This window comes from Cebidichthys violaceus, unplaced genomic scaffold (assembly GCF_023349555.1).
Source record: "Cebidichthys violaceus isolate CVI_PGR_0920_01 unplaced genomic scaffold, fCebVio1.0.p SCAF_25, whole genome shotgun sequence".
NCBI lineage: Eukaryota > Metazoa > Chordata > Actinopteri > Perciformes > Stichaeidae > Cebidichthys > Cebidichthys violaceus.
Window position 1 is genome coordinate 3592211 of NW_027176428.1, and position 24794 is coordinate 3617004.

At 42.7% G+C, this 24794-nt stretch overlaps 2 protein-coding genes and 2 non-coding genes across 5 annotated transcripts in view; all 4 read left to right on the top strand.

Annotated features, from left to right (window-relative positions):
* The window catches only part of LOC137879567 (paxillin-like), a 28367-nt gene extending 10172 nt beyond the window's left edge, over nt 1-18195 (top strand). Inside the window, exons 2-11 of one of the 2 annotated variants that reach the window (XM_068720374.1) lie at nt 5806-5981; nt 6096-6181; nt 6589-6728; nt 6935-7130; nt 7255-7402; nt 12926-13084; nt 13641-13814; nt 15065-15146; nt 15276-15424; nt 15512-18195. In XM_068720374.1, the coding sequence (XP_068576475.1) occupies nt 5806-5981; nt 6096-6181; nt 6589-6728; nt 6935-7130; nt 7255-7402; nt 12926-13084; nt 13641-13814; nt 15065-15146; nt 15276-15424; nt 15512-15778 (1577 nt within the window). In that variant the 3' untranslated portion in view covers nt 15779-18195. Of the gene's footprint in view, nt 1-5805; nt 5982-6095; nt 6182-6588; nt 6729-6934; nt 7131-7254; nt 7403-8449; nt 9860-10779; nt 11212-12925; nt 13085-13640; nt 13815-15064; nt 15147-15275; nt 15425-15511 lie in introns of those variants that run through there. The other variant, XM_068720372.1, reaches the window with a different exon arrangement.
* Nucleotides 18196-20329: 2134 nt separating this feature from the next.
* On the top strand, nt 20330-23578 carry rplp0 (ribosomal protein, large, P0). Its single transcript, XM_068720375.1, has 8 exons — nt 20330-20400; nt 20729-20837; nt 20961-21136; nt 21389-21476; nt 22106-22252; nt 22366-22551; nt 22791-22931; nt 23358-23578. Exons 2-8 carry the CDS (start codon nt 20784-20786, stop codon nt 23511-23513), a joined length of 948 nt encoding a protein of 315 aa, XP_068576476.1. The 5' UTR covers nt 20330-20400; nt 20729-20783; the 3' UTR covers nt 23514-23578.
* Nucleotides 21186-21315, top strand: LOC137879725 (small nucleolar RNA SNORA63). The gene has a single exon (XR_011103757.1). It is a non-coding gene; the product is annotated as a small nucleolar RNA SNORA63 (small nucleolar RNA).
* Nucleotides 23117-23246, top strand: LOC137879720 (small nucleolar RNA SNORA63). Its single transcript, XR_011103753.1, has one exon. It is a non-coding gene; the product is annotated as a small nucleolar RNA SNORA63 (small nucleolar RNA).
* Nucleotides 23579-24794: the final 1216 nt, after the last annotated feature.

Genomic DNA, 24794 nt, shown 5'->3' on the forward strand with positions numbered 1-24794 from the left:
CTAACCGTCGGGAAGAAAATTTACAAGAAACATATTTCCAAAAATGACGATCTATTCCTTTTGAATGATTCTCTGGCCACTGAACAAGCTGTCAACAAAACAGAAGTAGCAGCTTACTCACACATCCAGTAGATTTATGAAATAACATTATCATTAATCTAGAATGTGTTTCTGACTAGGTGAATGTAAGTCCAATATTTACCCTCCTTTTAGTTCAGTTTTTGGTCTCTACCAACTCCTGAGGGAAATATCTGGCACTTGAGCTGCTAATTGTTCCACTACTCCCACCAGCTAACTTTGTCTGTCTGCTGTCTGCTGCAGGGCAGGTAACACATTTGATTTATCAAAGCTTTTTTTGCTACAAACATCTGCCTGCTGGTATTTTTCCCTTTTCAGAATCTAGTCTATGTAGATATATGGACAGACATGGATGCAACAATACAACAGCGAGGCGGTCATTGTAGTTTTGGGCCTGATTCCGGTATTTAAGTGTTGGATTGCATGTCTCTGAGCAGACTTTGCTATAATTGTATTGAATAATTTAGAGTGGAGTACAAGCTGCTGTGTAAGCAGTTGTATTCTATGACTTAATTGCAAGAGCGTGCGTGCTGTTCCATTTAATAGCGTTTGTAGCGGTAGCACTTCATTGATCTGAACATAAGGGAACTCCAACCAGACTCTTCTTCATTCCATGCAAAGTGGGTGAGACTGTAAAGCAAATGTAATGTAATACATAGTATAAAATGGTTGGGTGGTCTGTAATGTCCTACTGTTGCTTTGACCGGCGTGGCCATCCATCATCTACTGTGTGCCTCTGCTCCCACAGGTCAGGGTCGGTCAGGAAGGTATTTATAGTAGGCCTAGATGCCTCAGTCTGTCTCTGGTATGTGTTGGGAAGCCTAGCCGAGAGGCACCTGTGTGCAGTGTTGTTGTTGTTGTTCTACTGTTGCACCACTTGTGTATGTGTGTTTCTCGTGTGATTTAATTTTGCACTGAAGCGCACCAAATGAACCCGGGCACTGGCCTTCTGTTGTCTAGCGCGAGCCCAGAGGGGAGTAAAGTGTAAGTGTATGTGTGCCCATTTTGTCCTGATTTTTTTTTTTTTTTCCTTCTGATGGAAGCCAAGAGTGGGATTCATCATCTCTGTGATGGTCTGTCAAAATGTCACAATGAGAGGCCATCTCTCTCACAACAGGACATGAAAGGCTGTCACTTCATGTCGACGTGCACTCACAGACCTGTACCTGAAGGTTGTTCCTTTCACTGGAGTGTTTTTACATGCACACATCATTTAAAAAAACATTATGTACAAAATGTCTTTTGGTTTCTCTCATCTGTCCTCATTTGTCTTGTCACACTATCTTGCTCTGCTGGTGTGCAGCTTGCATCTATCTCCACCTCTTGCTCTTTCTATCGTATCTGGAAGACGAGCTGTGGCATGTAAGGAATTCCTATCTGCCGTTGTGCACCTTGCAACACGTCAGATACAGAGGCAAGAAATTAAAGGAATGAGGGCAAGGAGATGCCGAAAGGAGGTCAGAGAACACAGGTAGATCGGCTGCACAGACAGAATCTTGCGGATGATTATTCTCCCTGTTAGTTTCACTTTGGTGTCAGTGCATATCTCAGGAAATGCCTCTGCATTTATGAACCTCACAGATAAAGCCTGCTCTGTATCGCAGCCCTCAGAAGAAAAAGCCGGGAGTGAGCTCGAGTCTCACTAACACACGACTCAACATCACCCCCTGCAGGTTGCTGATGGCTGTGTTTTGTTACACTGCATTTGATAGGACCCCATTTCCTGAAGTGAACCGCCACCACCAGCTAAATAAACAGGAGATGTGTTGAGTAGTAGACAGCATTGATTCACTCTTTGCCGTGGTCAGCACTGATAGAGCCTCAAGCAGTGGGTGTGCGATGCCAAGCAGCCAGGATGTCCTGTCGGGGATGATGGAGGCTCGTTTCTCTTGACGTCCAGGACTTGTATTGATCAGAAAGTAAAAGCATGTCTCCAGGATTGCTTTACTCACTTACATTTAAATTTTATGTTAAATTTTGACTCTGAAAGGTTGCAAGTTAAGTGCTGATCCAATATATGTCTTCCCCTTTGCTGTAAACACACTTGACTCTTCAAATGGTTTTCTGTCCGTACCCTCATTTTCCTGCATCCCCCTCCCTTCATTTGTAATTTTCCTGTTTTTTTTCCATCCCTTCCTCTGCCCGCTCCAATCTTCCCAGTCCCCCTTTTATATCTTTCTCCCTCTCTTTCCTGTAACAAGCTCCATGCGGAGCAGCGTTTGTGTAATTAAAATGCACACCATTCATCTGGGAGGAAGGGAGTCTCCTTAATCTGCGTCAACCCACATTTTCGCCTCTGAGGATTTGCCTGCTGCTCCACGTGCGCACACATACACACACACACACACACACACACACACACACACACACACACACACACACACACACACACACACACACACACTCTTCTTAGGTTCACTCGCTATCTCTCCCGGCACTCCCACCGCCATTCCTCATTATTTGAGCACAGCTGTGCCCTGCCATGTCACATTTAGTGTCGTGGACATGGCAGCTAACCAAATGTTGGTGTTTTTTTGTTGTTCAAGGAGGGCAGACTGTGTTACATTGATGTAGACAGTTTGTTAGATATGGATGAAGCCTATTTCTGGGAGGCAGGGGAAGATGTGTCACCTTCACACAACAGCCTGCTTCTCTGGAACTTTGGCCTCTTAAGATTTTATATAGTTTTGTTCTTATAACACAGCAAACAGAAGTTTCATCCCATATCCAAATAATTCAGACAAGTTCAGTCTTACATGCATCTACCAAACATATGCTCAACGTTACGGCCTCTCCTTACAGACGATAAGAATGATTCGGGAGGCTCATTTTACTTGGGTGTCTCATTATGAGTTCCTCATTTTACTGTAGTTCCATTTTTGGTCACTGGGGAACTCGTCTGTGCTTTACTCAGGAGTCTGTGTGTCCCGGTATGTTCCCTTGGCAGAGGACACTGACACACCTCTGTGTGTTTGTGTAGCTTGTGGATGGATCAGAGCATGCCGAGCATGCAGTGTTCAGTGAACAAACGCAACCCGTAAGCTGCTGGCTTCTATATTTTATGCTTTGCCTGTATACTCTAAATTATAGGGCTGTTTTCCAACCGTTTTGTTAAGAGCAATGAGCTGCTGATTTCAATTAACTCCCTTAGATTAGAAGTTAGTATACAGCTCTCCTGCAAGGCAACATAATATGTGTTTCACATAGCCTGGGGGTTAGAGTTTTAGCGTAACTCTATTTTGCAGCAGCAGATTCTTTATAACCAGGGTTGAAGCCAGTTCAGCTCCAGAGCTAAGTTGATTAACATCTCTTGTGTAAACAATCTGGACGAACATCTGTTGACTGAGGTCTCCACCAGCTGCAGTAAAACTTTATTCTGAGCAGATATGGACCCAGGCGAGGCCCTCAGATATGCTCAATATTTATTTATGCCGTGTTTCAGAGAAGACTCTGATAAAATCTAAATTATGTTTTGGTCCTTATTTCATCATAGATGCATCTTAATATGTAAATTTGTACACCTTTATGAAGATTAGGGAAGACTGTGCAGATTGAAATAGTACATCCCAACATATCACCCATTCTCTGTGTTGTTATCTTATGATAAAAACCCAGCTGCATCGTGGGTAAATGTTGTAAAGAAGAAGTGGTCTTAACCTCTGCAGAAAACCTCAACCTTAGAAGGAGTTCACAATCTTGTTGACTTCCCCTTCTACTGGACCAGAAGTAGAGCCTGCAGTGTCTGTCTATCGGTTGGTTTGAAACATCTTTTATTGGTTCATTTTATATCATACACCATACTTGGTATGATTTATAAAGATTGACAGCTGTGTTGTTTTTGCTACTACCAAGTAAGAGATGAGGACACAGACACACACAGAGCTGGCTGCAGTAGTGTAAACAGTGAGCTTGTGCTGTGTCCATAATGAAACTCTGTGGAATGTGCTCGGGCTTCTGAACGGAGTCTCTGCTGTGAAACCTAGTCAGCCAGCATGTTAGCCAAGCTAATCATGCTATCCGTGCTAACGCTAAGTTGGGCCAAGTGGATCTGGTATTGATCTCTGCTTCCTCTGTGTCTCCTCTGAGTCTGGCAAACACTTCAGTCCAAGTTATTTCTCTACTGATGATACTCTGCTATACCTAACAAACCTTACAAATTAAAATGTACAACTGTAGTTGAATCTTCGACGAACTTAGATGTTAGTGTGAGTCATGAGAAACGTAAGCGGAAAGTGTGCTGACATGGTGAAGGAGGGGCAGATTACACCTTTATATACCTTTTTTGTGATACCACTCCCTACGTTGGCCATGCCTCCGTTGATAAGAGCTCTGCCTGCTCTCCACTTTTCTTCATTTCACAACGTTCTCCTTCACCTGCTGCAACGCGCTCATCAGACTACTTTTCAGAGGGTAATCGTTTGCGTGAGTAGTATCTTTTACTTGAGCTTTCAGGCAGCAATGTTGGAGCTGGCATAGCAGCGTGGAGGGGTTGACCCTAACCCACTGCCATTCATTTTAAACCCTCCTCCTCTTTAACCTCACCCTCTCCTCTGCTCTCAGTTGCCCCCCACCCCCCCACTCCTCCTCCTCTTCGGCTCTTGATCTCTTATGCTGATGGTAGAGTTAAGAAAGGCAGTTCCTGCCTGTCTGTTTGGGTTGCCCTCTTCCCCCTCCACTTCTTCTTCTTCTTCTTCTTCTTCTTCTTCTTCTTCTTCTTCTTCACTTCCCTGGGTGTAACTTCTTGTCTTTAGTCTAAGGTATGTCTCATCTGCATGTCACTTTAGCTGTGGTTTTGTCTTTCTTGCTCCGCTGCTTTATTTTAGGATAGATCTTTGGAGTAGTTTGTTTTTAGATCAATTTAGCATTACTCGTGATATTGCTGTATGACGTATAGAATATTAAATGCATAACAATGAAGTGCAGTTTGAATCATTCAATCAAGCTTATTTACGATTAGGAATACAACTTTATTGTAATTACGCTATTCATTTGCTGTTTCTAAGTATGGTTTATTTGTTTATTTTCAAGAACTTACATTAGATTATGTATTTGATATTGACGTTATTGTCCTTAACAGCGTCAAATATATTGCCGTAAAGGAAAATATACAATAATGTTTATACCATTAATTTTGTACTAATTGTTAGAGTAAGTTTGTTTAAATTATGGATTACATTTTTTCGGACTTGTGACATTCTGCAAGAGAAACTAAACACTGCTGTGGTGAGTGAGCTAAAATAAGCCCAAGTATCCAGTAATACAGTCTGAACTCTTCATTAAATCCCCTATAATGTTATGTGTCCTTCTACCTGCTGGTTAGGACTTCTAAATTAGTAGTTGTTTTCTTGGCCTCTTCGTGCAGTGACGGTCGTTGTTGTCGTATAGATGGTAAATATGAGTATGTGTACCTGGTTGCAGACTTGACAGCGACTCTTGGATTTAAGACATGTCAAGACTGCAGGCAGACGAGGGTCAATGAGTAACCAAAGGAGTGGCCATGACAGTCTGCATGATTCAACTTTTACAACTCCACCTCCCCTGATGTCAGTGAACATGAGCTTTTGACCGATTGCGAAAGACGCTGTCATTATTTGTTCCTGTGTGTAGGCAAACCGCCCTGGTGATACGTTTTTGCTGCTCTATCCTGTACTTTCACCCAACCCTGTCTGAGAATATAATTAACTCCAGACCTGTGATGAAGAAAATCTTTGTTTTGTATTTCCACAGATGCTTTGTTGGCGGACCTTGAGTCCACAACATCCCACATTTCCAAGCGTCCGCTCTTCCTGTCTGACGAGACCGCCTACTCCTTCCCTGTTGGGGGTCAGAACCAGCAAGACCTCTGCTCTCCACCCCAAGTCCCACCCACGCCCTCTGAGCTAAACGGACTTGATGAAACCGAGGTAAAAGCTCACATGCATGTTATTGTTTGACAAGTGAAAGATACATTGTTCAATTAAAAACATTGTTTAATTTACTTCTGAATACTCTAAAGTGACTTCCCTTCATGTCCTCAGTCCTTCAGCTCAGCTCAAAGAAGCCCATGGTCTAGAGCTAGCAGCAGTCCAACTCAACCCACTGGTGAAGAGGACCACGTGTACAGGTAGGACTTTGAATCACACCAGTTGGATCAACAGTGTATAAATATCTATAAAAAAATAACTTATTACCTCAAAAGTTAGGGAACTCTTATAGATGACTTTACTTGGCCGCATTTTTGTGGAAAACCTCTACAGTATTTAGCAAATCATAGGGAGGACATTAAAAGGGGGAACATAATGATGTGTGTAATCTTTTTGACACACACACACACACACACACACACACACACACACACACACACACACACACACACACACACACACACATCATTCAAATAGAAATCTCCTTTTGTGTGTTGACTCATCTGTGAGCCGCTCTCCAAATGATGCCGGTGTCAAAATATAGCATCACTCTCAGTCCTTGGTTCTGTTTATAGTAAATATTGGTTCTTCTCTGTTCTCTGTACAGTTTCCCTAATAAGCAGAAGAATAGTGAGTCATCAGCTGTTGCCATGAACTCATCCTTGGGCAGCAACCTGTCTGAGCTGGACCGCCTGCTGTTGGAGCTCAACGCTGTGCAGCAAAGCACTCCTGCCTTCCCCACAGAAGGTACATGAAGGGATTACTTTACGATTTAGAAAATGCTCTCTTATGTTTCTCGGATGACGCTATCTACATTTAGTAATTGTTTTTGTGGTGCCACACAGGAATGTCCCTTCTCGCCACTGTATTTTAGTGTTTGCCATTTACAATATGATTAACTATGCAATGTGGATCTATAAGGGACATTTATTTAGCATTTTCTTCTGTAATAGAAGAAGCAGCTCCCCCACTGCCTGCCAGCAGTGTCATCCACCACGTTCAGGAGAATGGAGTCTCTACTTCAGGCAAGGTTGCTCCACCTGTATTGGAGAAGCCCAAACGCAGCGCTGCAGCTCGGGGAATAGAGGATGTACGACCAAGTGTAGAGAGCCTTCTGGATGAGCTGGAAAATTCTGTGCCCTCACCCATGTAAGCCACAAACTGTTAAAGAAACATAGAAATCATGCCATTGCATGTAGCTGTTTACATTAATGCTCAAGGATGTTATATTAACAATTAGTCCCATGAATGACGGTGTTCTTTCCTTCTTTAGTCCCACACCGTTGGTTGTGTCAGATGAACACGCAGATGGACTAGAGGAAACTCCAGCACAGCAGCAAGCCAGAATGTCTGCCTCCTCTGCCACACGAGAGCTGGATGAGCTAATGGCCTCCCTATCTGACTTCAAGGTCCAAAGCAATGTGAGTATGGGAGTGGGTAGATTTGGAGTCATGGGGGGGTTTGCATACTGGATAGAGGATGTTTATTTTTGGCATTGTGTAACAGTTTAGGACTGCACTGCAGAAGTTTAGGGGTTTGCATGACAGTGAAATGAATTGTAGAAACTAGGATCAGACAAATGTTATTTAGCATCTCTTCGGTATCTTTTCAGTACATGTGGTTTTGACATTTTGTAATATTTAATGGATTGCTGTTGCAATTGTGTCCACAATAGAAAAGTTGAACAGATATTCTGCTGTTTTACTGTTTACATAGATTTCCCTCAATCCCGTCAACTTTTGCAGTGTTGCAATGGCATAAATGAAGTGGCTGGTGCTTTTTTTTTACCTCAACTTTTTAACCTACCCTTTATTTTGGAACCGCTTTTTTTAAATTCAACAAAATATTTTAAAACTGACCCATAATTGACAACCAACTTTGAGTTTCAAATTTACTTTGAGTTGTTGTCACACTTGACAAAACAAACATACTAGATGACAATTCAAATTCGTTGTACTACATTTCTTTGACGGTGCAATTTTGTTTGTCACATTCATAGAGGAAGTTAATGGGTTGACGCAGCAAAATCAACACATGTTGACAACTTAACAAAATGTAAACCAATCTGATTTCCCATTAAAACCCATTAACACATAACAATAAATGTTATCTCTGTGATGATAAAAATGTTCAACTTTCGTTGAGACTTTGTTAAAGAAGTGTTACTTCTGTCATTTTTGAGATTTGAGATTTCTGGTTTCTGCCCCCTAGACTTCATTTGTTAAATAAAAAGAAACTAAACGTATTTGATTTATTTTAAGTTAGTTTTTGTAGTATTTCAGGATTGATTATTTGAAAAAAATTGAGTGAACTCAGACTCTGCTTGGCTTTGTGTTTGAGACAACTTTTCTGTTCATTCCCTTCATTCTCAATGTGTTTTTCCTGGTCTCTTTTTCTTTTCTCTACCACTGTTTATGTCTTGTCTTTGTTTGTACATTGCGATAATTACATCAATGCACCTGATTCAGTCTGGCTCTCAGTCGTCTGTGAATCAGGAGGCTGGAGACCCTTCATTGGTTGCTGGTTCCCCAGGAGCAGCCCCGTCTATAAATCCTAATATTGGTTCAGTGGATACTCTTCTACCCTCTAGTTTCACTACTCCCTCCTGTACCCCTCTTCCACTGGAACTCCACATAGATGAAGATGGTACTTCAACCCCTACATCTTCAGCTGGTTCCACTGTAGTCATTGCATCGTCCAAGAGCCTTCAGTACTCCCAAATCGAACAGATAGATGATGGTGGCAGTGTCGCGTGTGAGATCACTCATGAGGAGAGCCTCAGTATCTCTAGTACCACAAAGCCTCCTAGTCAAACGGGAGTCGACAGCCCTACACATATGTCCATCACTAAATTCTCTGCGAATAAAGTCTCAAGTCCTTCTGGAAAAAGCTTAAGCCCAGTTACTAGTGGCAGATGTTCTAGTCCAATACCCACTGCCAGCAGATCCAGTCCAGTAGGTGTTTCAGAGAGCTCTAGTGATGTTACTGTGTCTATAAACCCCAGTCCCATTCTGAGAGCCAAGAGTCCCAATCCACCTGATCTTAAATGCTCCAATCTAAGTCAGTCTTTAAAGAATCCAAGCCCAATCCCTAAAAGCTACAGTCCAGTTCCTATAAGTCACACCCCAGAAGACAATAAAAAGACTGCTAGTCCAGTGACGGTTACAAGGCTTTCAAGTCCAGTTCCAAAAAGTGCGAGTCCAGTGACAGTCCATAATATTTCTAGTCCGGTAACTGTTCCAAAAAGTGTTAGTCCAGAAATAGTTCCCAAGAGTGCTAGTCCAGTGTCAATTCCAAGACTTTCAAGTCCATTTCCACAGATTGCAAGTCCTGTGACAGTTCCTGATATCTCTAGTTCAGCAAGTGTATCCAAGAGCTCTAGTCCTGAAATATTGCCAATGACTGCTTGCCCAGTAGTACTCCCAAGGCTTTCAAGTCCTGCCTCAGTCATCAGAAAACATTACACAGTTCCAGGTAGCAGCAGTCCCAGAGCTTCACCAGTTCCAGCTGTGCCATCAAATAGCCGGTCTCTCCCTCCTACAGAAAAGCAGGAAGGTGAAATGCTGGATTTAACATGGCCATGTCGGGAACCTTTATTAGATGATGCTTTAGACAAACTCTTAGCCCCTGACTCCTCCCAAATGAGTGACAACCAGCCACCTGCTTCCTTTATGCCCGGATATGAAGACAGATCTTGGGAAGAGGAAGACGGAATAGACCCTGATCTCAGCCAAGACGGAACCCTGACGCCCATGACTGAGTCCAGCTGGATTGATGAGTGTTTCACCCCCTCTACCTGCCCTGGGACACCAGATGCAACGCTGGAACTTCCCACACAGCAGCCCTCTGCTGTCGAGCGACTATCTGCTTCTGGCCAAGTAGGACTCTCAACTTCACTCTCCCAAAATAAGCTGCTGGCAAAAAAGCTGGAGAAGCTATTATTTGGCCGTGTCTTTCTATTACATGGCCATGTGGCCTAAGATAAGATTAATTGTCTCTGACAATAGTGGCAGAATGGCTGTGTGTATCTCTAGTTGCCGAAATAAGCTTATATTGGGAGAGCAGCTCCTACAAATACTCAAGGAGCTACGCAAAAACATAATGTGTGTCTTGATGAAGAGAAATTCCTCCATCTATGTGGTGTGATGCATGTGGTGTCATTGCATAGCAATTGCAAAATGGCTTGAGGGAGAAATCTCCCTGTAGAGACTATTTGTGGCTGATGTCGAAAGCTTTGCTAAAAGGATGTTTCCGCACGCCCCTACTTGCTTCAGTCCACATTGCTGTGTTAGTCACAGGGCTTGGCCTGTCATTTCTATGCAACCAATGGCTGATGCAAAAATGTGTTTTCAATCACTGATGGTGTCAATACAAAGACACTAGGGTGAATATCTTTAATGCATTTATGCACTAAGAACGTGCACATGATCTTTGGCCTTGCTTTGGCACGTGCAGACTTATGTGCAAGCATTTTGTGATGGACTTGTATTGTCTTGAGCTCAGCGATCCAGCATGCCGTGCCACAGATACCCAAGTAGTTTTATGCAGACTTTGAATGGAATGGAGGGCTGTGCTTTGCTTCTGCAGGCAAATTTGATTGGATACATGAGTGCTTGACAAAACCTCCAGAACATTTTGACAAAAGTATGTTCTGGAGCCGGTCCTTGAGCATTTTTGCCACTTGAATGAGACATCCTGTGCTGGGTCTGTCCTGCTTGTGTTTGCAACCCAACATGGACTTTCTGGTGAATGGCACAATCCAAGCTTCCCAAACCTCCTTATATCATCTACTCTCTAGCTCAAGTCGGTTATCCGCCGCACCAAAGAAACCTCCAATGTGCATCCAATGTTCAGGGATGGAATGTTGCGACGTAAAATGGGACCGGTCATTGTGAATAAGAGCAACTCGCAAGATCGACTCATTGAGGAGCTGCAGGGGAAACTGGGAATTGGGCGAGTGGAGCGCAAGCGTAAACAACTGCCAGATGATTGGATGACAGAGGGAGTCATCGTCATGTCCAACCCACAGCGAACACGGGAAGAAAGGGTCCAGCCATCTGTGGATAAGGTAGACGTTAGAGACGCACAGCAGGAGTCAGTGCTGTTCAGTGCTACTCCGGGAACATGTTAAACCAAAAGTTGGAAGTTATCTTTAACTCTGATGGTTTAGCTTATGTTTGGCCTATGGCTAATACATTGACTGGCAAACATTAAATATTTATGATGATTCATCATGTTGCCAAAAATATTTTATCTGTCTTTGACAGTCAGTTTTAACAATTCAGTTTGTTGTGCCATTTTTTTTTTTTTTTTTACCATTTCCTTTCCCTCATTCTGACCTCTGTTTTTGTGATCTGTGTGTTTCCTCTCTTTGCTGTTTCCTTTTTCATTCTTTCCCCCAGATCATCATCCCTCCAGAATCACCTGCCCCACAGAGAAAAATCCTCCCCCCTCCGCAATCTCCCCCAGCACCCAAAAAGCTACCCCCAGTGAAGCAGACTCCCCCACCACTACCTCCTCCCCCTCCCCCTCCGAACCCTCCCCCTCCCCCTCCTCGAGAACCTACCCCTCCTCCCCCCAAGGAACCCACTCCTCCCCCGAAGGAACCTACTCCTCCCCCCAGGGAGCCCACGCCTCCCCCTGTCCAGCCCCCTCCATCACCTAGCCCCCCTCCAAAGCCTGTCACGCCACCCCCGCCTCCCAAGGTCTTTGTATCAGTGGGCTGTCAGACTGAGTATGACCCCATCTTCCCACCAATGCAGGCATGGATCACCATTCTTCTTCTTTCTCTTCTCTGACCTTCCTTTAAACTTTGAGTTGTTTTACTCAAGTGTGTTTTCGGGTTATTTGGTTCAAATCCAAGCCGTTGAACCTCTGTATTCATGTGAGCTATATCATTTGTCTGGTCATTGGCTCTCTTCTCGACCCCTGGTGTCTATTCATGCCAAGTTGCAACAGGTAGTCGCTTTAAAGCTTTGTATGAAATCCAGTCAGGCCAGCTTGTGGTGGTTGCTGACATTCAGGCTGGAGAGACTGAGACCCTTTTCTAATTCTGACATCTGACGGCGCCAAGGGCTGTGTGTTCAGAATTGAGAGGAGAGTTTACAAGCTTAGAAGCAAGAGGAGTGTAACCCCCCATGTTCTTGTTACCCTGTCCGGCCATGCGCAGGAATGGTAGGCTCGCAGTGCAACTGAAACCTAATCTGCCACATGACAGCACAGTTACCACCACACTTATAGCCGCTCCCACAGGACTTCCGTCAACAGTTCGCACTAGGTTATATACCAGCAGGTTGAAGTTTAATGTACCATCCCTTCTTTAAGAATCCATGGTGTCTTTACTGAGGTAGTTTAGGTGAGGACTTGTAGAGCTTGAGATTGATATGAGCGCTGTGGTATTAGTGTGTACCGGTCGAAGGCTCAGTGAGATGCCAGGCTTTTTTATTTGTGTGTGTGTGTGTGTGTGTGTGTGTGTGTGTGTGAGCGACTACGTGGAGCAGAGATGCTATTTTCTCTCTCAGTGGAATTCAAGAGTCATGAAGCTCCAATAACCATCTGAGAAGGTCTGTGTTTGCGTACATTGCTTTAGCCAGACACACATTCACACACACGATATTGATGCTAGAGATTTATCATCAAAAGCCTGCAAACATGGGTTAGGATTGATAAGATTTTGTCCAGGTTGATATGTTCATGGCTTGTCTTTATTTTATCTTGCGTCTACCGGAAAGAGGAGACCGCTAACCAGCGTCTAGATTCTTCCCTGGTTGCACTACCAGCAATCCAGGGAGAGACAATTGTAACAAACATTTGTGAAGGCAGTTTACATGAAAACATTATATTACAAAATGATGTGATGTGACAAGAAGGTAAGTCCAAAAAAAGATCATCCAAAATTATGAGAACAGTAGAGTGAAGCTTCTTTGGTATTTCATGTCCATCAGATCCAGTCCCAGGGAAAGACTTCTCCCACCGGTCCCCCGAAACCAGCCAACAAGCTGGACAACATGCTTGGAAGCCTGCAGTCCGACCTCAACAGACTCGGAGTCCAGACGGTGGCTAAAGGTGTCTGCGGAGCCTGCAAGAAACCCATTGTTGGGCAGGTGATGATAACACTGAATCACACATATACAAGTCAGAACACATTGAGGCACATTAGGCTTATAAAAACATCATCCTAGCTTTTTGTTTTTGTTAAGAATGTGGTGAAAAGAAGATTGCCCTCAATGTTGGATAGCTTGTGTAGTGTTGACTCAAGTTCCACATATCTCAGGCTGTGCTGATTGCTTGAGCTCCCAAGCCAGTCAATCTATCAATAATTCAGCTCTTATTTAATTGGCAACCAATAAGTGGAGCAATATAAATTTAAAGCTTTTATTCTGTGTTTTATTACATGACTTACTTACCTAATAAGAGACTTCTGTTTAAAGAACCGCAATAATATTCTTTTCTGTGAATCATGATTCATCTGCAATGGACTGACATCATTTTTTATATATAATAGTTAATTTTTTAAGCATTGAATTATGATATCTGCTGCTGTTTTGCAAAATCCCCTTTGTTTTATTGCATGCAAGGCTGCAGAAATTTTCTCTGCTGAGCCAGGTCCTTCCCTCAGAAGCTCATTTCACTTTAATGGACTGTGTCTCCCCACACCAGGTGGTGACTGCCATGGGCAGAACATGGCACCCCGAGCACTTTGTGTGCACCCACTGCCAGGAGGAGATCGGCTCGAGGAACTTCTTTGAGCGTGAGGGGCAGCCTTTCTGTGAGAAAGACTACCACAGCCTGTTCTCACCGCGATGCCACTACTGTAATGGACCCATACTGGATGTTAGTAGTGCATACATTAAATTGCACACACACACACACACACACACACACACACACACACACACACACACACACACACACACACACACACACTGGCACATTTACCATGGATGGGTGGATACTTATATTTATTTATTCATAACTTAATGGATTAGGGCCTGACTGGAAAAATCACTACATGGCATAAATTGCCTTTATTTCTCAAGCACACACACACACACACACACACACACACACACACACACACACACACACACACACACACACACACACACACACACACACACACACAATCAATCCTAGAGGCTGTAGAAGAGAAGGGGCATCTACTTGTCCTGTGCATGCAGACTACATACTACTCTCCTCTTGCTTGTCAGCGCTCAGTCTTATCCTCATAGTGACACACTCCTATCGGGAGTTTACAGTTTACACCCTATGTTCTTACACACAACATACACACACACTGTGCCAGAGGTAGGTTTCCTAATTCACTACTCCTTTCTTTCTTTCTTTCTTTCTTTCACTCCCCTTTTTTTCCTTCTGTCTATCTGTCTGTCTTTGGTAAGCCATTTTTTAACTTTCAATTGTTTACATTCAAATCTTAGTTTTGGGGTTTTTTTTAATCAGGGGGGGAACCACTAGATTTAGAATTTATGAATGAAATAAAGAATTTGCTTGACTGTATATACTTGTTTATACTTAATTGTTTTAAAAATCGGAGAAAAATCTGATTGTGAATAGCTCAACTTTAATAATTTTGAACCTGAATCTTTAAAAACAAAAAAGCATTTACTTTGGTGATGCTCATTTACATGCAGTGTTTTTGTACTGTTGTAATGGTTTGAATGTACTTTTCAACACTGCACCCCCTGGTGGTAAAGCCAAGAATCACTTGTGCTCAGACATGTAGTTTACAGTTCTTGCCCTGCTGCACAAACTCAGCAGCTGTGGATGTTGTAAAACCTTGTGTGACAGTATGAGTGTGCTTGGAGCTGAAGCTACTGAGAAATGCTATCAGGCCTGGAAAACATGAGGTAACAGTCATAGCAGACCAGCACCTCCCACACCGCCTCTGTGGACTTTCGCTGCCCTCTCCTGGCATCTGACTTTCTGATATTTGTTTCTTTCTTAATTGCAAACACGCATGCTCATACTGCATGTGGACTTTCTTTTAGAACCTGTTTGTTTATGGGTCACACCTTTTAGCAGGAGTTGAATGATTGACCACTCGGTTCTCCTTTGTTTCACAGAGAGTAGTGACCGCTTTGGACAAGACTTGGCATCCAGAGCATTTCTTTTGTGCCCAGTGTGGAGCCTTTTTCGGACCAGAAGGTACCAACTGCTCATCAATTATTAACACAACACCTGGCTTGAGTAAAAAAAAAAAAAAAGAATAATGTAAAATTTGAATTATCAAATGAAGCATGCAGTGAATCACCGTGTGTCTTTGCTGCCCTCTAGGTTTCCATGAGAAGGATGGAAAGGCGTTCTGCAGAAAGGACTACTTTGACATGTTTGCCCCTAAATGTGGCGGCTGTGCCCGTGCCATCCTGGAGAACTACATCTCTGCTCTCAACTCACTGTGGCACCCTGAATGCTTCGTCTGCAGGGTGAGCCACTCAACATATCCAACAGATGTGGTGACAACCGAAACCCATCATCGTAATATTAAAACCTCTTCTCTTCTGATTTTCCAGGAGTGCTTCACGCCATTCATAAACGGCAGCTTCTTTGACCACGACGGCCAGCCGTACTGCGAGTCGCACTACCACGAGCGTCGCGGCTCGCTGTGCTCCGGCTGCCAGAAGCCCATCACCGGCCGCTGCATCACAGCAATGGGCAAGAAGTTCCACCCAGAGCACTTTGTGTGCGCTTTCTGCCTTAAGCAGCTCAACAAAGGCACCTTCAAGGAGCAGAACGACAAGCCCTACTGCCAGGGCTGCTTTGTTAAACTCTTCAGTTAGAGTGTTTGTGTATAAATGTGTTTGTACACCCGTCTACACATTAATTTGACATGTCTGAATGCACTCACATGTCTAGCATGTATGAGTCAGTGAATTGTTTTTTGAGAATGAGTTGGTGCGCTGGTGGATCACATCACTAGGGTGAGAAATGTCTCAGAGTATTGACCCATGACATGGAAGGGACTTCCCTAGCTGTCCAACCTCTCAGGCTTTGCATTTCACACGTTTGCTAAAGACATTTTTAAGAGAGCCCAAAGAGATTTTTATTTAGAGTTTTTCCTCCCGTGTGCAGCGAAGAAAATACGCTTATTTCCCCCTTGTGCGTGTGTACATATATGAGCGTCAAATCAAGACTTCTTCAGAGCGCTGATTTGTAAATGATTTAATTCCCCCATTGCAGGGCAAGACCTTGCACCCTATGATGGTTCTATGCTGATATAGCTGCTTAATTGCATGGACCATGGAGAGTTGACTTAAGCAGTTTTAGAATATGTTGAGTGTTGAATACACAGTGCTCGGCCAATGAGTGGAATAATCCATGACAAAGATGTATTTTTCTAGCTTTGGAAACTATTGAGGTGCCATTTAAAATTAACCATGAAAATACTCCAGACGTACATGCACACAGACACATACACAGAACTCCTCCATCTTCTTCTCCACTTCTTTGAAATACCAGATCAAACTCTTTGCACACTCCACCCACAGATCTCTTGATGAGACCGTCTTAAGGTGCATTTTACAGGTGGCGGCAAGATATTAGCTAGTCCTTATTTTTCTACTGTTTTACTATGAAATTGAACCCAGATGTTTTCAGCATACATTACATTCACATTTGTGCTCTTGTAAGTGAATTATTTCCCATTGGGAGTGAGATCAAACGCAAGTCTATATACATATATTGAACTTCTTTCCCCGGATAAACTTGTACTTTCCTACCGCAAAGTGTGCGTTGTGTCATTTACATTAATAATGTTCAAATGAAATGAAACGGTAGTGGCTGATGATGACAAAAAGTAGGTCAATAAGAATAACGTGTACTATGGTCAATAATGTTGAACTTATGATGCAATTTAAAACGAGCCAAAACAAAGTTGATTGTCTTTACTCCACTTTAAAAGTAGAGATTTTCGTGATTTATGTAGTTCAATTCAGAATAAATGATTCTTCCGTTCACCATCTTTTCCATGTTTTACAATTGCTACTGTTGTGAATTTATCACTGTATTGAATCTATTAAAAACCCTGGTTAAAGATTTACAACATGGTTGTGGATTAAAAGCATGCTTTCTTATATGTGGACTTTCATCAGCAATTGCTGCCAGTTGCTTTTACAATCAGAATCTAAATTTGTATACCTGTAATATGCTCGACTTTGCGACAGAACTGTGTTTTGTCACCGTTTTGATGAAAATATATATATTTTTGAGCGGTTTGGGCTCACACTGATATGCAAAGAGCTGGCTCTATTGGCATGCAGGCTAACAATAGTTGACCTTGTTCTCACACACAACAAGTACCATCTTTGATTCCAGTGCGTCAGACTTCCAAGGAAACGCAGCCCTCATTATTTTAATTTTGAGTCATGAACTATGATCCTGCTGTCTGAGCTGTTGGAAGCTGGATGTTGGTGTTAGCTGGTCAGGAATCAGAATACAACACCAAGCCATGGCCAAGCCTCTAGCAATTACATCTAGATGTTATGACTCATTTCATCTTTATTTTACCTGAAGCTCTGTTTTGTGACGTGAGACAGTGAGTGTTTTTTTTTTTTTTTGGGACAACATTGCTTGTCTTTAACTTTGATTCACTGTGTGCGCACAGAGTGAATGCGCAGCATCTACATTCAGATTGTTTTTACTTTGAGAAGATGTTTCTCTTGTGCCAAATGTGTCAATGCAATAAGGTCTTATACACTGTGGAGTTCTCAACCTTTCATGTGATTTGACTCTTTATGGGCTAAATGGGTTTCGTCTGCTGTGGTGCATCTTAACACCCAATAGTTTACACTGTAATCGACGAGCCAAGGAGAAACGCTCCATACAGAGGCATTCAGCAGAAAGTAAAGCGTACACTTGTAGCTGATTCAGATTTACAGGAAGTAGCAGAGGGAAATAAACAGGAATTGTGAGTTAACTTTGACCCGTGTATATGTATGTGCTTACAGTATACTTACTGCCTTATAGTTTTTGATCCTGTCAAAAAATTCATTAAAAAAATCAAAGCCTTTTACTGTTGATGACATTAAGTGAACTTTGTAAATGGAGACATTCATGTGAAATTTTACCATTTGAATTTTCTCATGAGCCACACTTTTGTCTGGCTCTTTGTGTGGGTGGGGTTTAAGCCCATGTGGGTCCTGATTACTGACTGATTATTATAACTGCTGCAAATAAAATAAGTACTTTATTTCTGGCATTGCGTTGTCTGATAAGTGATTTTCTTTTTATTCATACCTTTTACTATTCAATGTTTTGCATTGAACCATTATCTTTGGTACACAAGATTCTCACAAAATATTAAAACATACTGAGTGGAAGTAATCAGGGTGATTGTACCAAATATTTTACAGACATTCATTTCAGTGTGATGCATAAGAAAATAAGTGCCAGCCCCACATTAGCAGTCCGTTTTAAATGTAAATTATAGGTGCACTTTGTGTGTAGATCAAACACAGGACCTTTGATATATAGAGTTACACAGAGAAAATGTCATGACCTCTTGCATTTAATTTGTGACCCCTTGTCAGGGGTTAACCCCTAGGTTGGGAAACCCTGATTTAGGGTAACAGTGTGGAGTACGACAAGGCACTACAGCCACCCAAATCAGGCTAAGATTATATGATATAGCTCAGTGAGAAGTCTGTAGATTTGTTTGAATAAAATGTGTGTTAAAAATATTTAAAAAATCAAAACCCTGGACATTAATTTGATCCCAACAGGTTCAAACAACATATCAACCATCTGACTGGACTGCTTGAAGACAGTGAAGTCAATACACCTGCCGAACACAAGGACAAGACAACACATCTCTCTTTCGAGGAGAGGTTGTGACCTGAAGTCTGTACTTTGTGAGAGCTTGGAGCTTGCCAGCAAGTTTAGAGATTTGCGGGCGGCTGTCCAGAATCTCCAAATATTCCAAGTCCTGCAGCTGGTGAAGATGTAAGAAATCTCTTTCTGGCACATGTTCGTGGCGGAGTTTGAGGCTTTTGAGCTTCGGAAACAGTTGTGGGATTTGAGCTGTGTGAGCTCCCAAATGTGAGGGCCAGGGGTCTATGTGAAGGTGCAGGAGATGTGGTACCTGCACCGCTACGGCCGCCATGTCCTCCGAGGACAATCCTGCAACACACAGCGTGAGACCGGTCACTGTGGCTGGAATGGAGGTGACGTACTTCTTCACAGGTGGGCCCTTGGCGATGACCAGGGTTGACAGTTGAGGGAGGTCACTCAGCCATGTTCTCAGGTGATGGCCGTCAGGCGATGGACGTCTTTCTGGCGTTTTCTGATGTGAGCACCTGTAGAAAACAGCAAGAGTCTTCAGGCCAGGCATCAGCCTCATTGCATCTTCTGGTAATGAATGATCTATGCAGTCGATAAGCTCCAAACTGGACAAGACTGGTCCTCCTAAGGGACACGGTGTGGGTCTGGAAATATTGTGAAAGGCGCACCGTGTTTGCACGAAGGACAATGAGAGATGCTTCAGCTTAGGCAGGCAGTTAAGTATGGAGTGAACCATCCAAATAGTTTCTTGAAAGATCTCCATCTGATGACAGACCAGAGATGTGAGATTTGTAAACTGGGAAACAGCAGACATGAAGTCACCCATTCCTGCAGTGGGGAATGTAACATCACACATGCTAAGTTGGGTCAGCTGCTGGGGTCGACACACTGTAGAAGCATTTAGCAAAAGGTCTAAGCTACTGCTTCTAATGGCCAAACGTTTCAGATGTGGAAAGTCCTTTATGCAGTCGAGGCTCGCATGGGAGCTTTGGTCCATTACCACTGTGGTGAGAGAAGGAAGGGACAGGGACAGTTGTTTCCAGTCCTTAGCTTTGGTGCTCCTCATCACCACACTGGTGACTTTTCTGCGGCGAAGAGTGGCCCAGAATCGACTGTTGTAAGTTCCGTTCTGAAACCCCAGAATTACTGACCAGTCTTTCCAAAGCGATCCGTGGTCCACGAGTTTTCTGAAGTACTTGCAGGACGCCCGTGCGCTAAACTTGTCTGCCGGTGACAGATACCCAAAAACATGGATCCAGATCTCTGACGGAAGCTGTAGAACTGGTCGGCTGTGCCATCGTTTTTCTCTGCTATCGTTAGCTAGTTGGCTAATACCAACGTTCATTTTAAGAGGAACCGTTAACCATTGGCCAGTTCGAAAGGTAGAAACATCATAAACGTTACACCACGTTTCTGGCTTAAAGTTGACACGGAGTGAGACGTTGCTTGTAGTGGAAGTACTCTTATCGGTGACAGTGTGACAAAAGATGTGATTGACAGGGCAGCCATCCAATAGCTGGGTAGCTGACGCCCATGCCTACTTTGTGATTGGACAGTTGATTGCTATATAGTCTCCTCGCGCATTTCCTATTTCTCTTTCTTTCACGCGACCCTACTGTCAGAGGTAAGGACTTGGCTTCGCTCTTTCAGAAAAAAGAAAAACCTAAAATGTAGTAGAATTATTTAATGTTTAATTTATTGCTTCATGAGATAGACGCTTGTAGTACCTAACGCTTAATGTTTTGTGATATATAACAGTACGGCGGTGAGGCCTAACGGCTAGCAGCAAGCTAGCATTATATTAGCAGGCCGCGCTGCTAATATAGTGCTAGCTTGTTGCTAGCCAGCTAACGTTAAACGCTAGCTGTCAACCTCATGGCAGGGCCTATATGTAGATTTTATAGTTTGTTGTGTTTCTAGTTTATTAACGGTTTCATTATTTTTGTGTGCAGGTATTACCTTGTCTTTAAACCAGCTGTTTAAGCGATCCTTGGAAGCACTGCAAAGATGCCCAGGGAAGACAGGGCCACGTGGAAGTCCAACTATTTTATGAAAATAATCGTAAGTAGGACTTAACCTAGTTGATGTAAGTTTGTATTGGAAGTATAAGTTAATTTATATTCTGCAACGTTACCTATATTTGTGTGTGTGTATTGAATTAAATTCACTTTGTCCTCTTTGTAGCAACTTTTGGATGACTATCCAAAATGCTTCATTGTGGGTGCCGACAACGTGGGCTCCAAGCAGATGCAGACCATCCGTCTGTCCCTGCGTGGCAAGGCTGTGGTGCTGATGGGTAAAAACACCATGATGCGCAAAGCCATCCGTGGCCACCTGGAGAACAATGCTGCCCTGGAGAAGTGAGTCTGGTATTTGACTTTTTTTGAACTTAAGCCATCGGGTTTTATGTAGCAGGATAAGTTACAATGCAGCTTGTGTAGTACTGCTTTGTCGTTCCCCCTGCAAACAATAACTTGTTTCCACGCTATACCTGTCAGTCAGTATCCCTAGACTGCCAGGCACGTATGGTTTCAGACAATTAAACGCTTAATTTGTTTGTAGAAAGGATCATTTGCACACATATTGTAACAGTTAATTCTGTAATTTGATAGGCTTCTGCCTCACATTAAAGGAAATGTGGGCTTTGTCTTCACCAAGGAGGATCTGGCTGAGGTCCGGGACATGCTGCTGACCAACAAGGTAATGCGATCAACAGAATTGCCAAAAAATTCCTCAGGCTGACTAACAATTGAGCAAGCATCTCAATAAACCAAAAATTACAACCTTCATAATGGTAGAACTATTGCAATACTGTTTATTGACTGAATTTGTTTTAACTAAATGTTACATGGACTAAGGATTGTTTCAGACATTGAGTTTAAGAACTCTTTTGTGTGACATGGATCCAGAGTCTTTAGTTGTATTGTATTTGACGAACTATGTTTTACACTGTTGCATATAAATACCAACTTATTAAGTTCACCCGTGTTCGGCAGTTGGTTCTAGCACTTAACTGTTGAACAGAAAAATATACAGGAACACTGTAGAGAGACCTGGTTTATTGCTAAGGCTGGTACTCAAGACCCTGTTGAGATGCAGGATAAGTTACAATGCAGCTTGTTTGGTACTGCTTTGTCGTTCCCCCTGCAAACAGTAACTGTTTCCACGCTATACCTGTCAGTCACCATCCCTTGACTGCCAGGCACGTATGGTTTCAGACACTGATTTAAACTTTAAGTTGCGCTCCAGCCAACAATGTTCAAACCTATTCTTGAGGTTTAAATTCAGCCCCAGTAGAGCAGCATGCTAAACTGTCATCAATACTCCAGGTACCTGCAGCTGCCCGTGCTGGAGCAATCGCCCCTTGTGAAGTGATTGTGCCAGCCCAAAACACTGGTCTGGGTCCTGAGAAGACCTCTTTCTTCCAGGCTCTGGGTATCACCACAAAGATCTCAAAGGGAAGCATTGAAATCTTGGTAAGTTTGAAAATGATTACAGTATTTGGAAAGCTAATGAAGAGCATGGATGTCAAACCAAATGATGAACATCAAAATGCTTGCATCAGTAACTAAATTATCTCTGTCCCCAGAGTGACGTCGGTCTGATCAAACCCGGCGACAAGGTTGGTGCCAGCGAGGCCACACTCCTCAACATGCTGAACATCTCGCCCTTCTCCTATGGACTCATCATCCAGCAGGTGTATGACAATGGCAGTGTTTACAGTCCTGAGGTGCTCGACATCACTGAGGCTTCTCTGCATGCCAAGTTCCTGGAGGTGAGAGGCTGCGTTAAAAAAATTTAAAAATCAGTCCGTGCAATGAAGAACCACTTAAAACCAAGTAGTCATATTTGTTTGGCATATACTGACAAAAGGGTCACTTATGATATTCTGCCCTTTAAGAACCAAAGGTTATTTGGGGCCTGAACTAATTATATGTAAATATATTTGGTGCTGGAAATATTCTTTGTTTTAGGACAGCAGTGTATGAAATTTAACAATTTGTTTATTTTTAGGGTGTGAGGAACATCGCAAGTGTGTGCCTGGAGATCGGCTACCCCACTCTGGCCTCTGTCCCCCACTCTGTCATCAATGGCTACAAGAGAGTCCTGGCTGTCGCTGTTGAGACGGATTACTCCTTCCCCCTGGCAGACAAGGTATGCTCGCTAAATCAGTCCATGTCCCTTTAGTTGGCACGCAGATGAGCTTTAGTGCTATTGCAGTGTGTTTTGCATAATTAGGAAACTCTGTAAATGGGAAAACTTAAAATGTACCTAGAAAAGAGTCTGGTATCAAACTTTTTATTTTATTTTTTATATAAACTAAGCCATTGGTTTTTATAAAGCAGGATAAGTTACAATGCAGCTTGTGTAGTACTGCTTTGTCGTTCCCCCTGCAAACAATAACTTGTTTCCTTGCTATACCTGTCGGTCACCATCTCTTGACTGCCAGGCACGTATGGTTTCAGACAATGTGTTTGTAGAAAGGATCATTTGCACAGTTAATTCCATAATTTGATAGGCTTCTGCCTCACAACCCTAACCCTGTAAATGGAAACTTAAAGTGTACCTTTGTCCTCACAGGTCAAGGCCTTCCTGGCTGACCCGTCTGCTTTTGCTGCTGTAGCAGCGCCTGTAGCAGCTGCAGAGACTGCTGCCGCAGCTCCAGCTGCTAAGGAGGAGGTCAAGGAGGAGTCTGAGGGATCAGATGACGACATGGGCTTTGGTCTATTCGACTAAGTAAATTCAACAAACATCCAGATTTGAGTCATTACACTATGATTCAATAAAGTCTCTTAAAATCCCCTGGTTTTTGAGTTTCTTTTGCTTTTAAATTGAAAGGTTGTGTAAATGCAGTGCTCTGTTGCATCAACTGACACGTGGTTGAGAATTAAGTAAGCTATGGCAATTTAATGAAGCTGCATTTTTATTGACATGCCAGAATGGATTAAAATCTAGTTTGGTAAAGTGAACCAGGAGTATTTTTTTTTAGTATGAAAGTACAACTATCTTGCATAGTTTCTATATGAAAGTCTCAGTTTTCTAAAAAAAATTACTAATTTCCGCTGGCTACCTAACCCCTGTTTAGTCTTAACCAGTTTCATTATATTGTAATTACTGGAAAAATACTACACGTGATGCTTATTGACATAACTGAAGGTATCCAGGATGGTATGTCAAAAACCAACTTATGGTATAATTAAAAGTGAAACATGTCAGTCAAAAGTCTGTATGCCAATCATTGTACAGTATGCTGACAGTCTTGGTATATCATAAAATCAAAAAGTGTGTCAGGGTAAACTGTTCAAAACTTCAGTCATTGGACTTAATCCAAAAACTAATTTAAGTCTTGGTCTGGACTACCATTTTAAAGTATAAATGTATAGTAGTGTTAATAGTATAGCTCTAAAGTAATATAGTTTACTGAGTCTTAAGTCAATGTAGTACATCAGACCAGTATTCGTAAATGTCATATAGTACACTTTTATAGTGTGACCCTCAATATGCTGTCTCCTTGAATTGGCACTCATTCACCAAAACTTTATGAAAGCCAGCTGTTTGGAGTAATCTTAGGCACAGATTTATGTGATGCAAATAGTTTTCTCCCCCAGATGAGTGCAGTGTTTTTCTGTTCCATAACCTCTCATAAACAGGAGATAGTCTCATACTCACTTGTCCACCTCCAGTGGTGCTCTGAATACTGGTCTCTCAACCGTGAGGACTCAAACCCGGTGCTGGTGCCTTCCAAACCAGGAACTAACCAACCACACCTCCAATGCCGCACGCACTTAGAAATATCTGTGTATTTGACCTCAAAATTAACTGCACCACTTACGGTTCGACCCACAACCTCCAGACTTCTATCCCCTGAGCCATCTGGTCTGATGCATATAACTGCTGTTTAGTAGCATGTTTGACTTCACTTTGGGTGATAGACCTTACAATTCACTGCATCACATCTAACCCACAACCTCAGATCTTCTGAGCAGTCCACTACCAGAGCTACTTGGTCATACCATT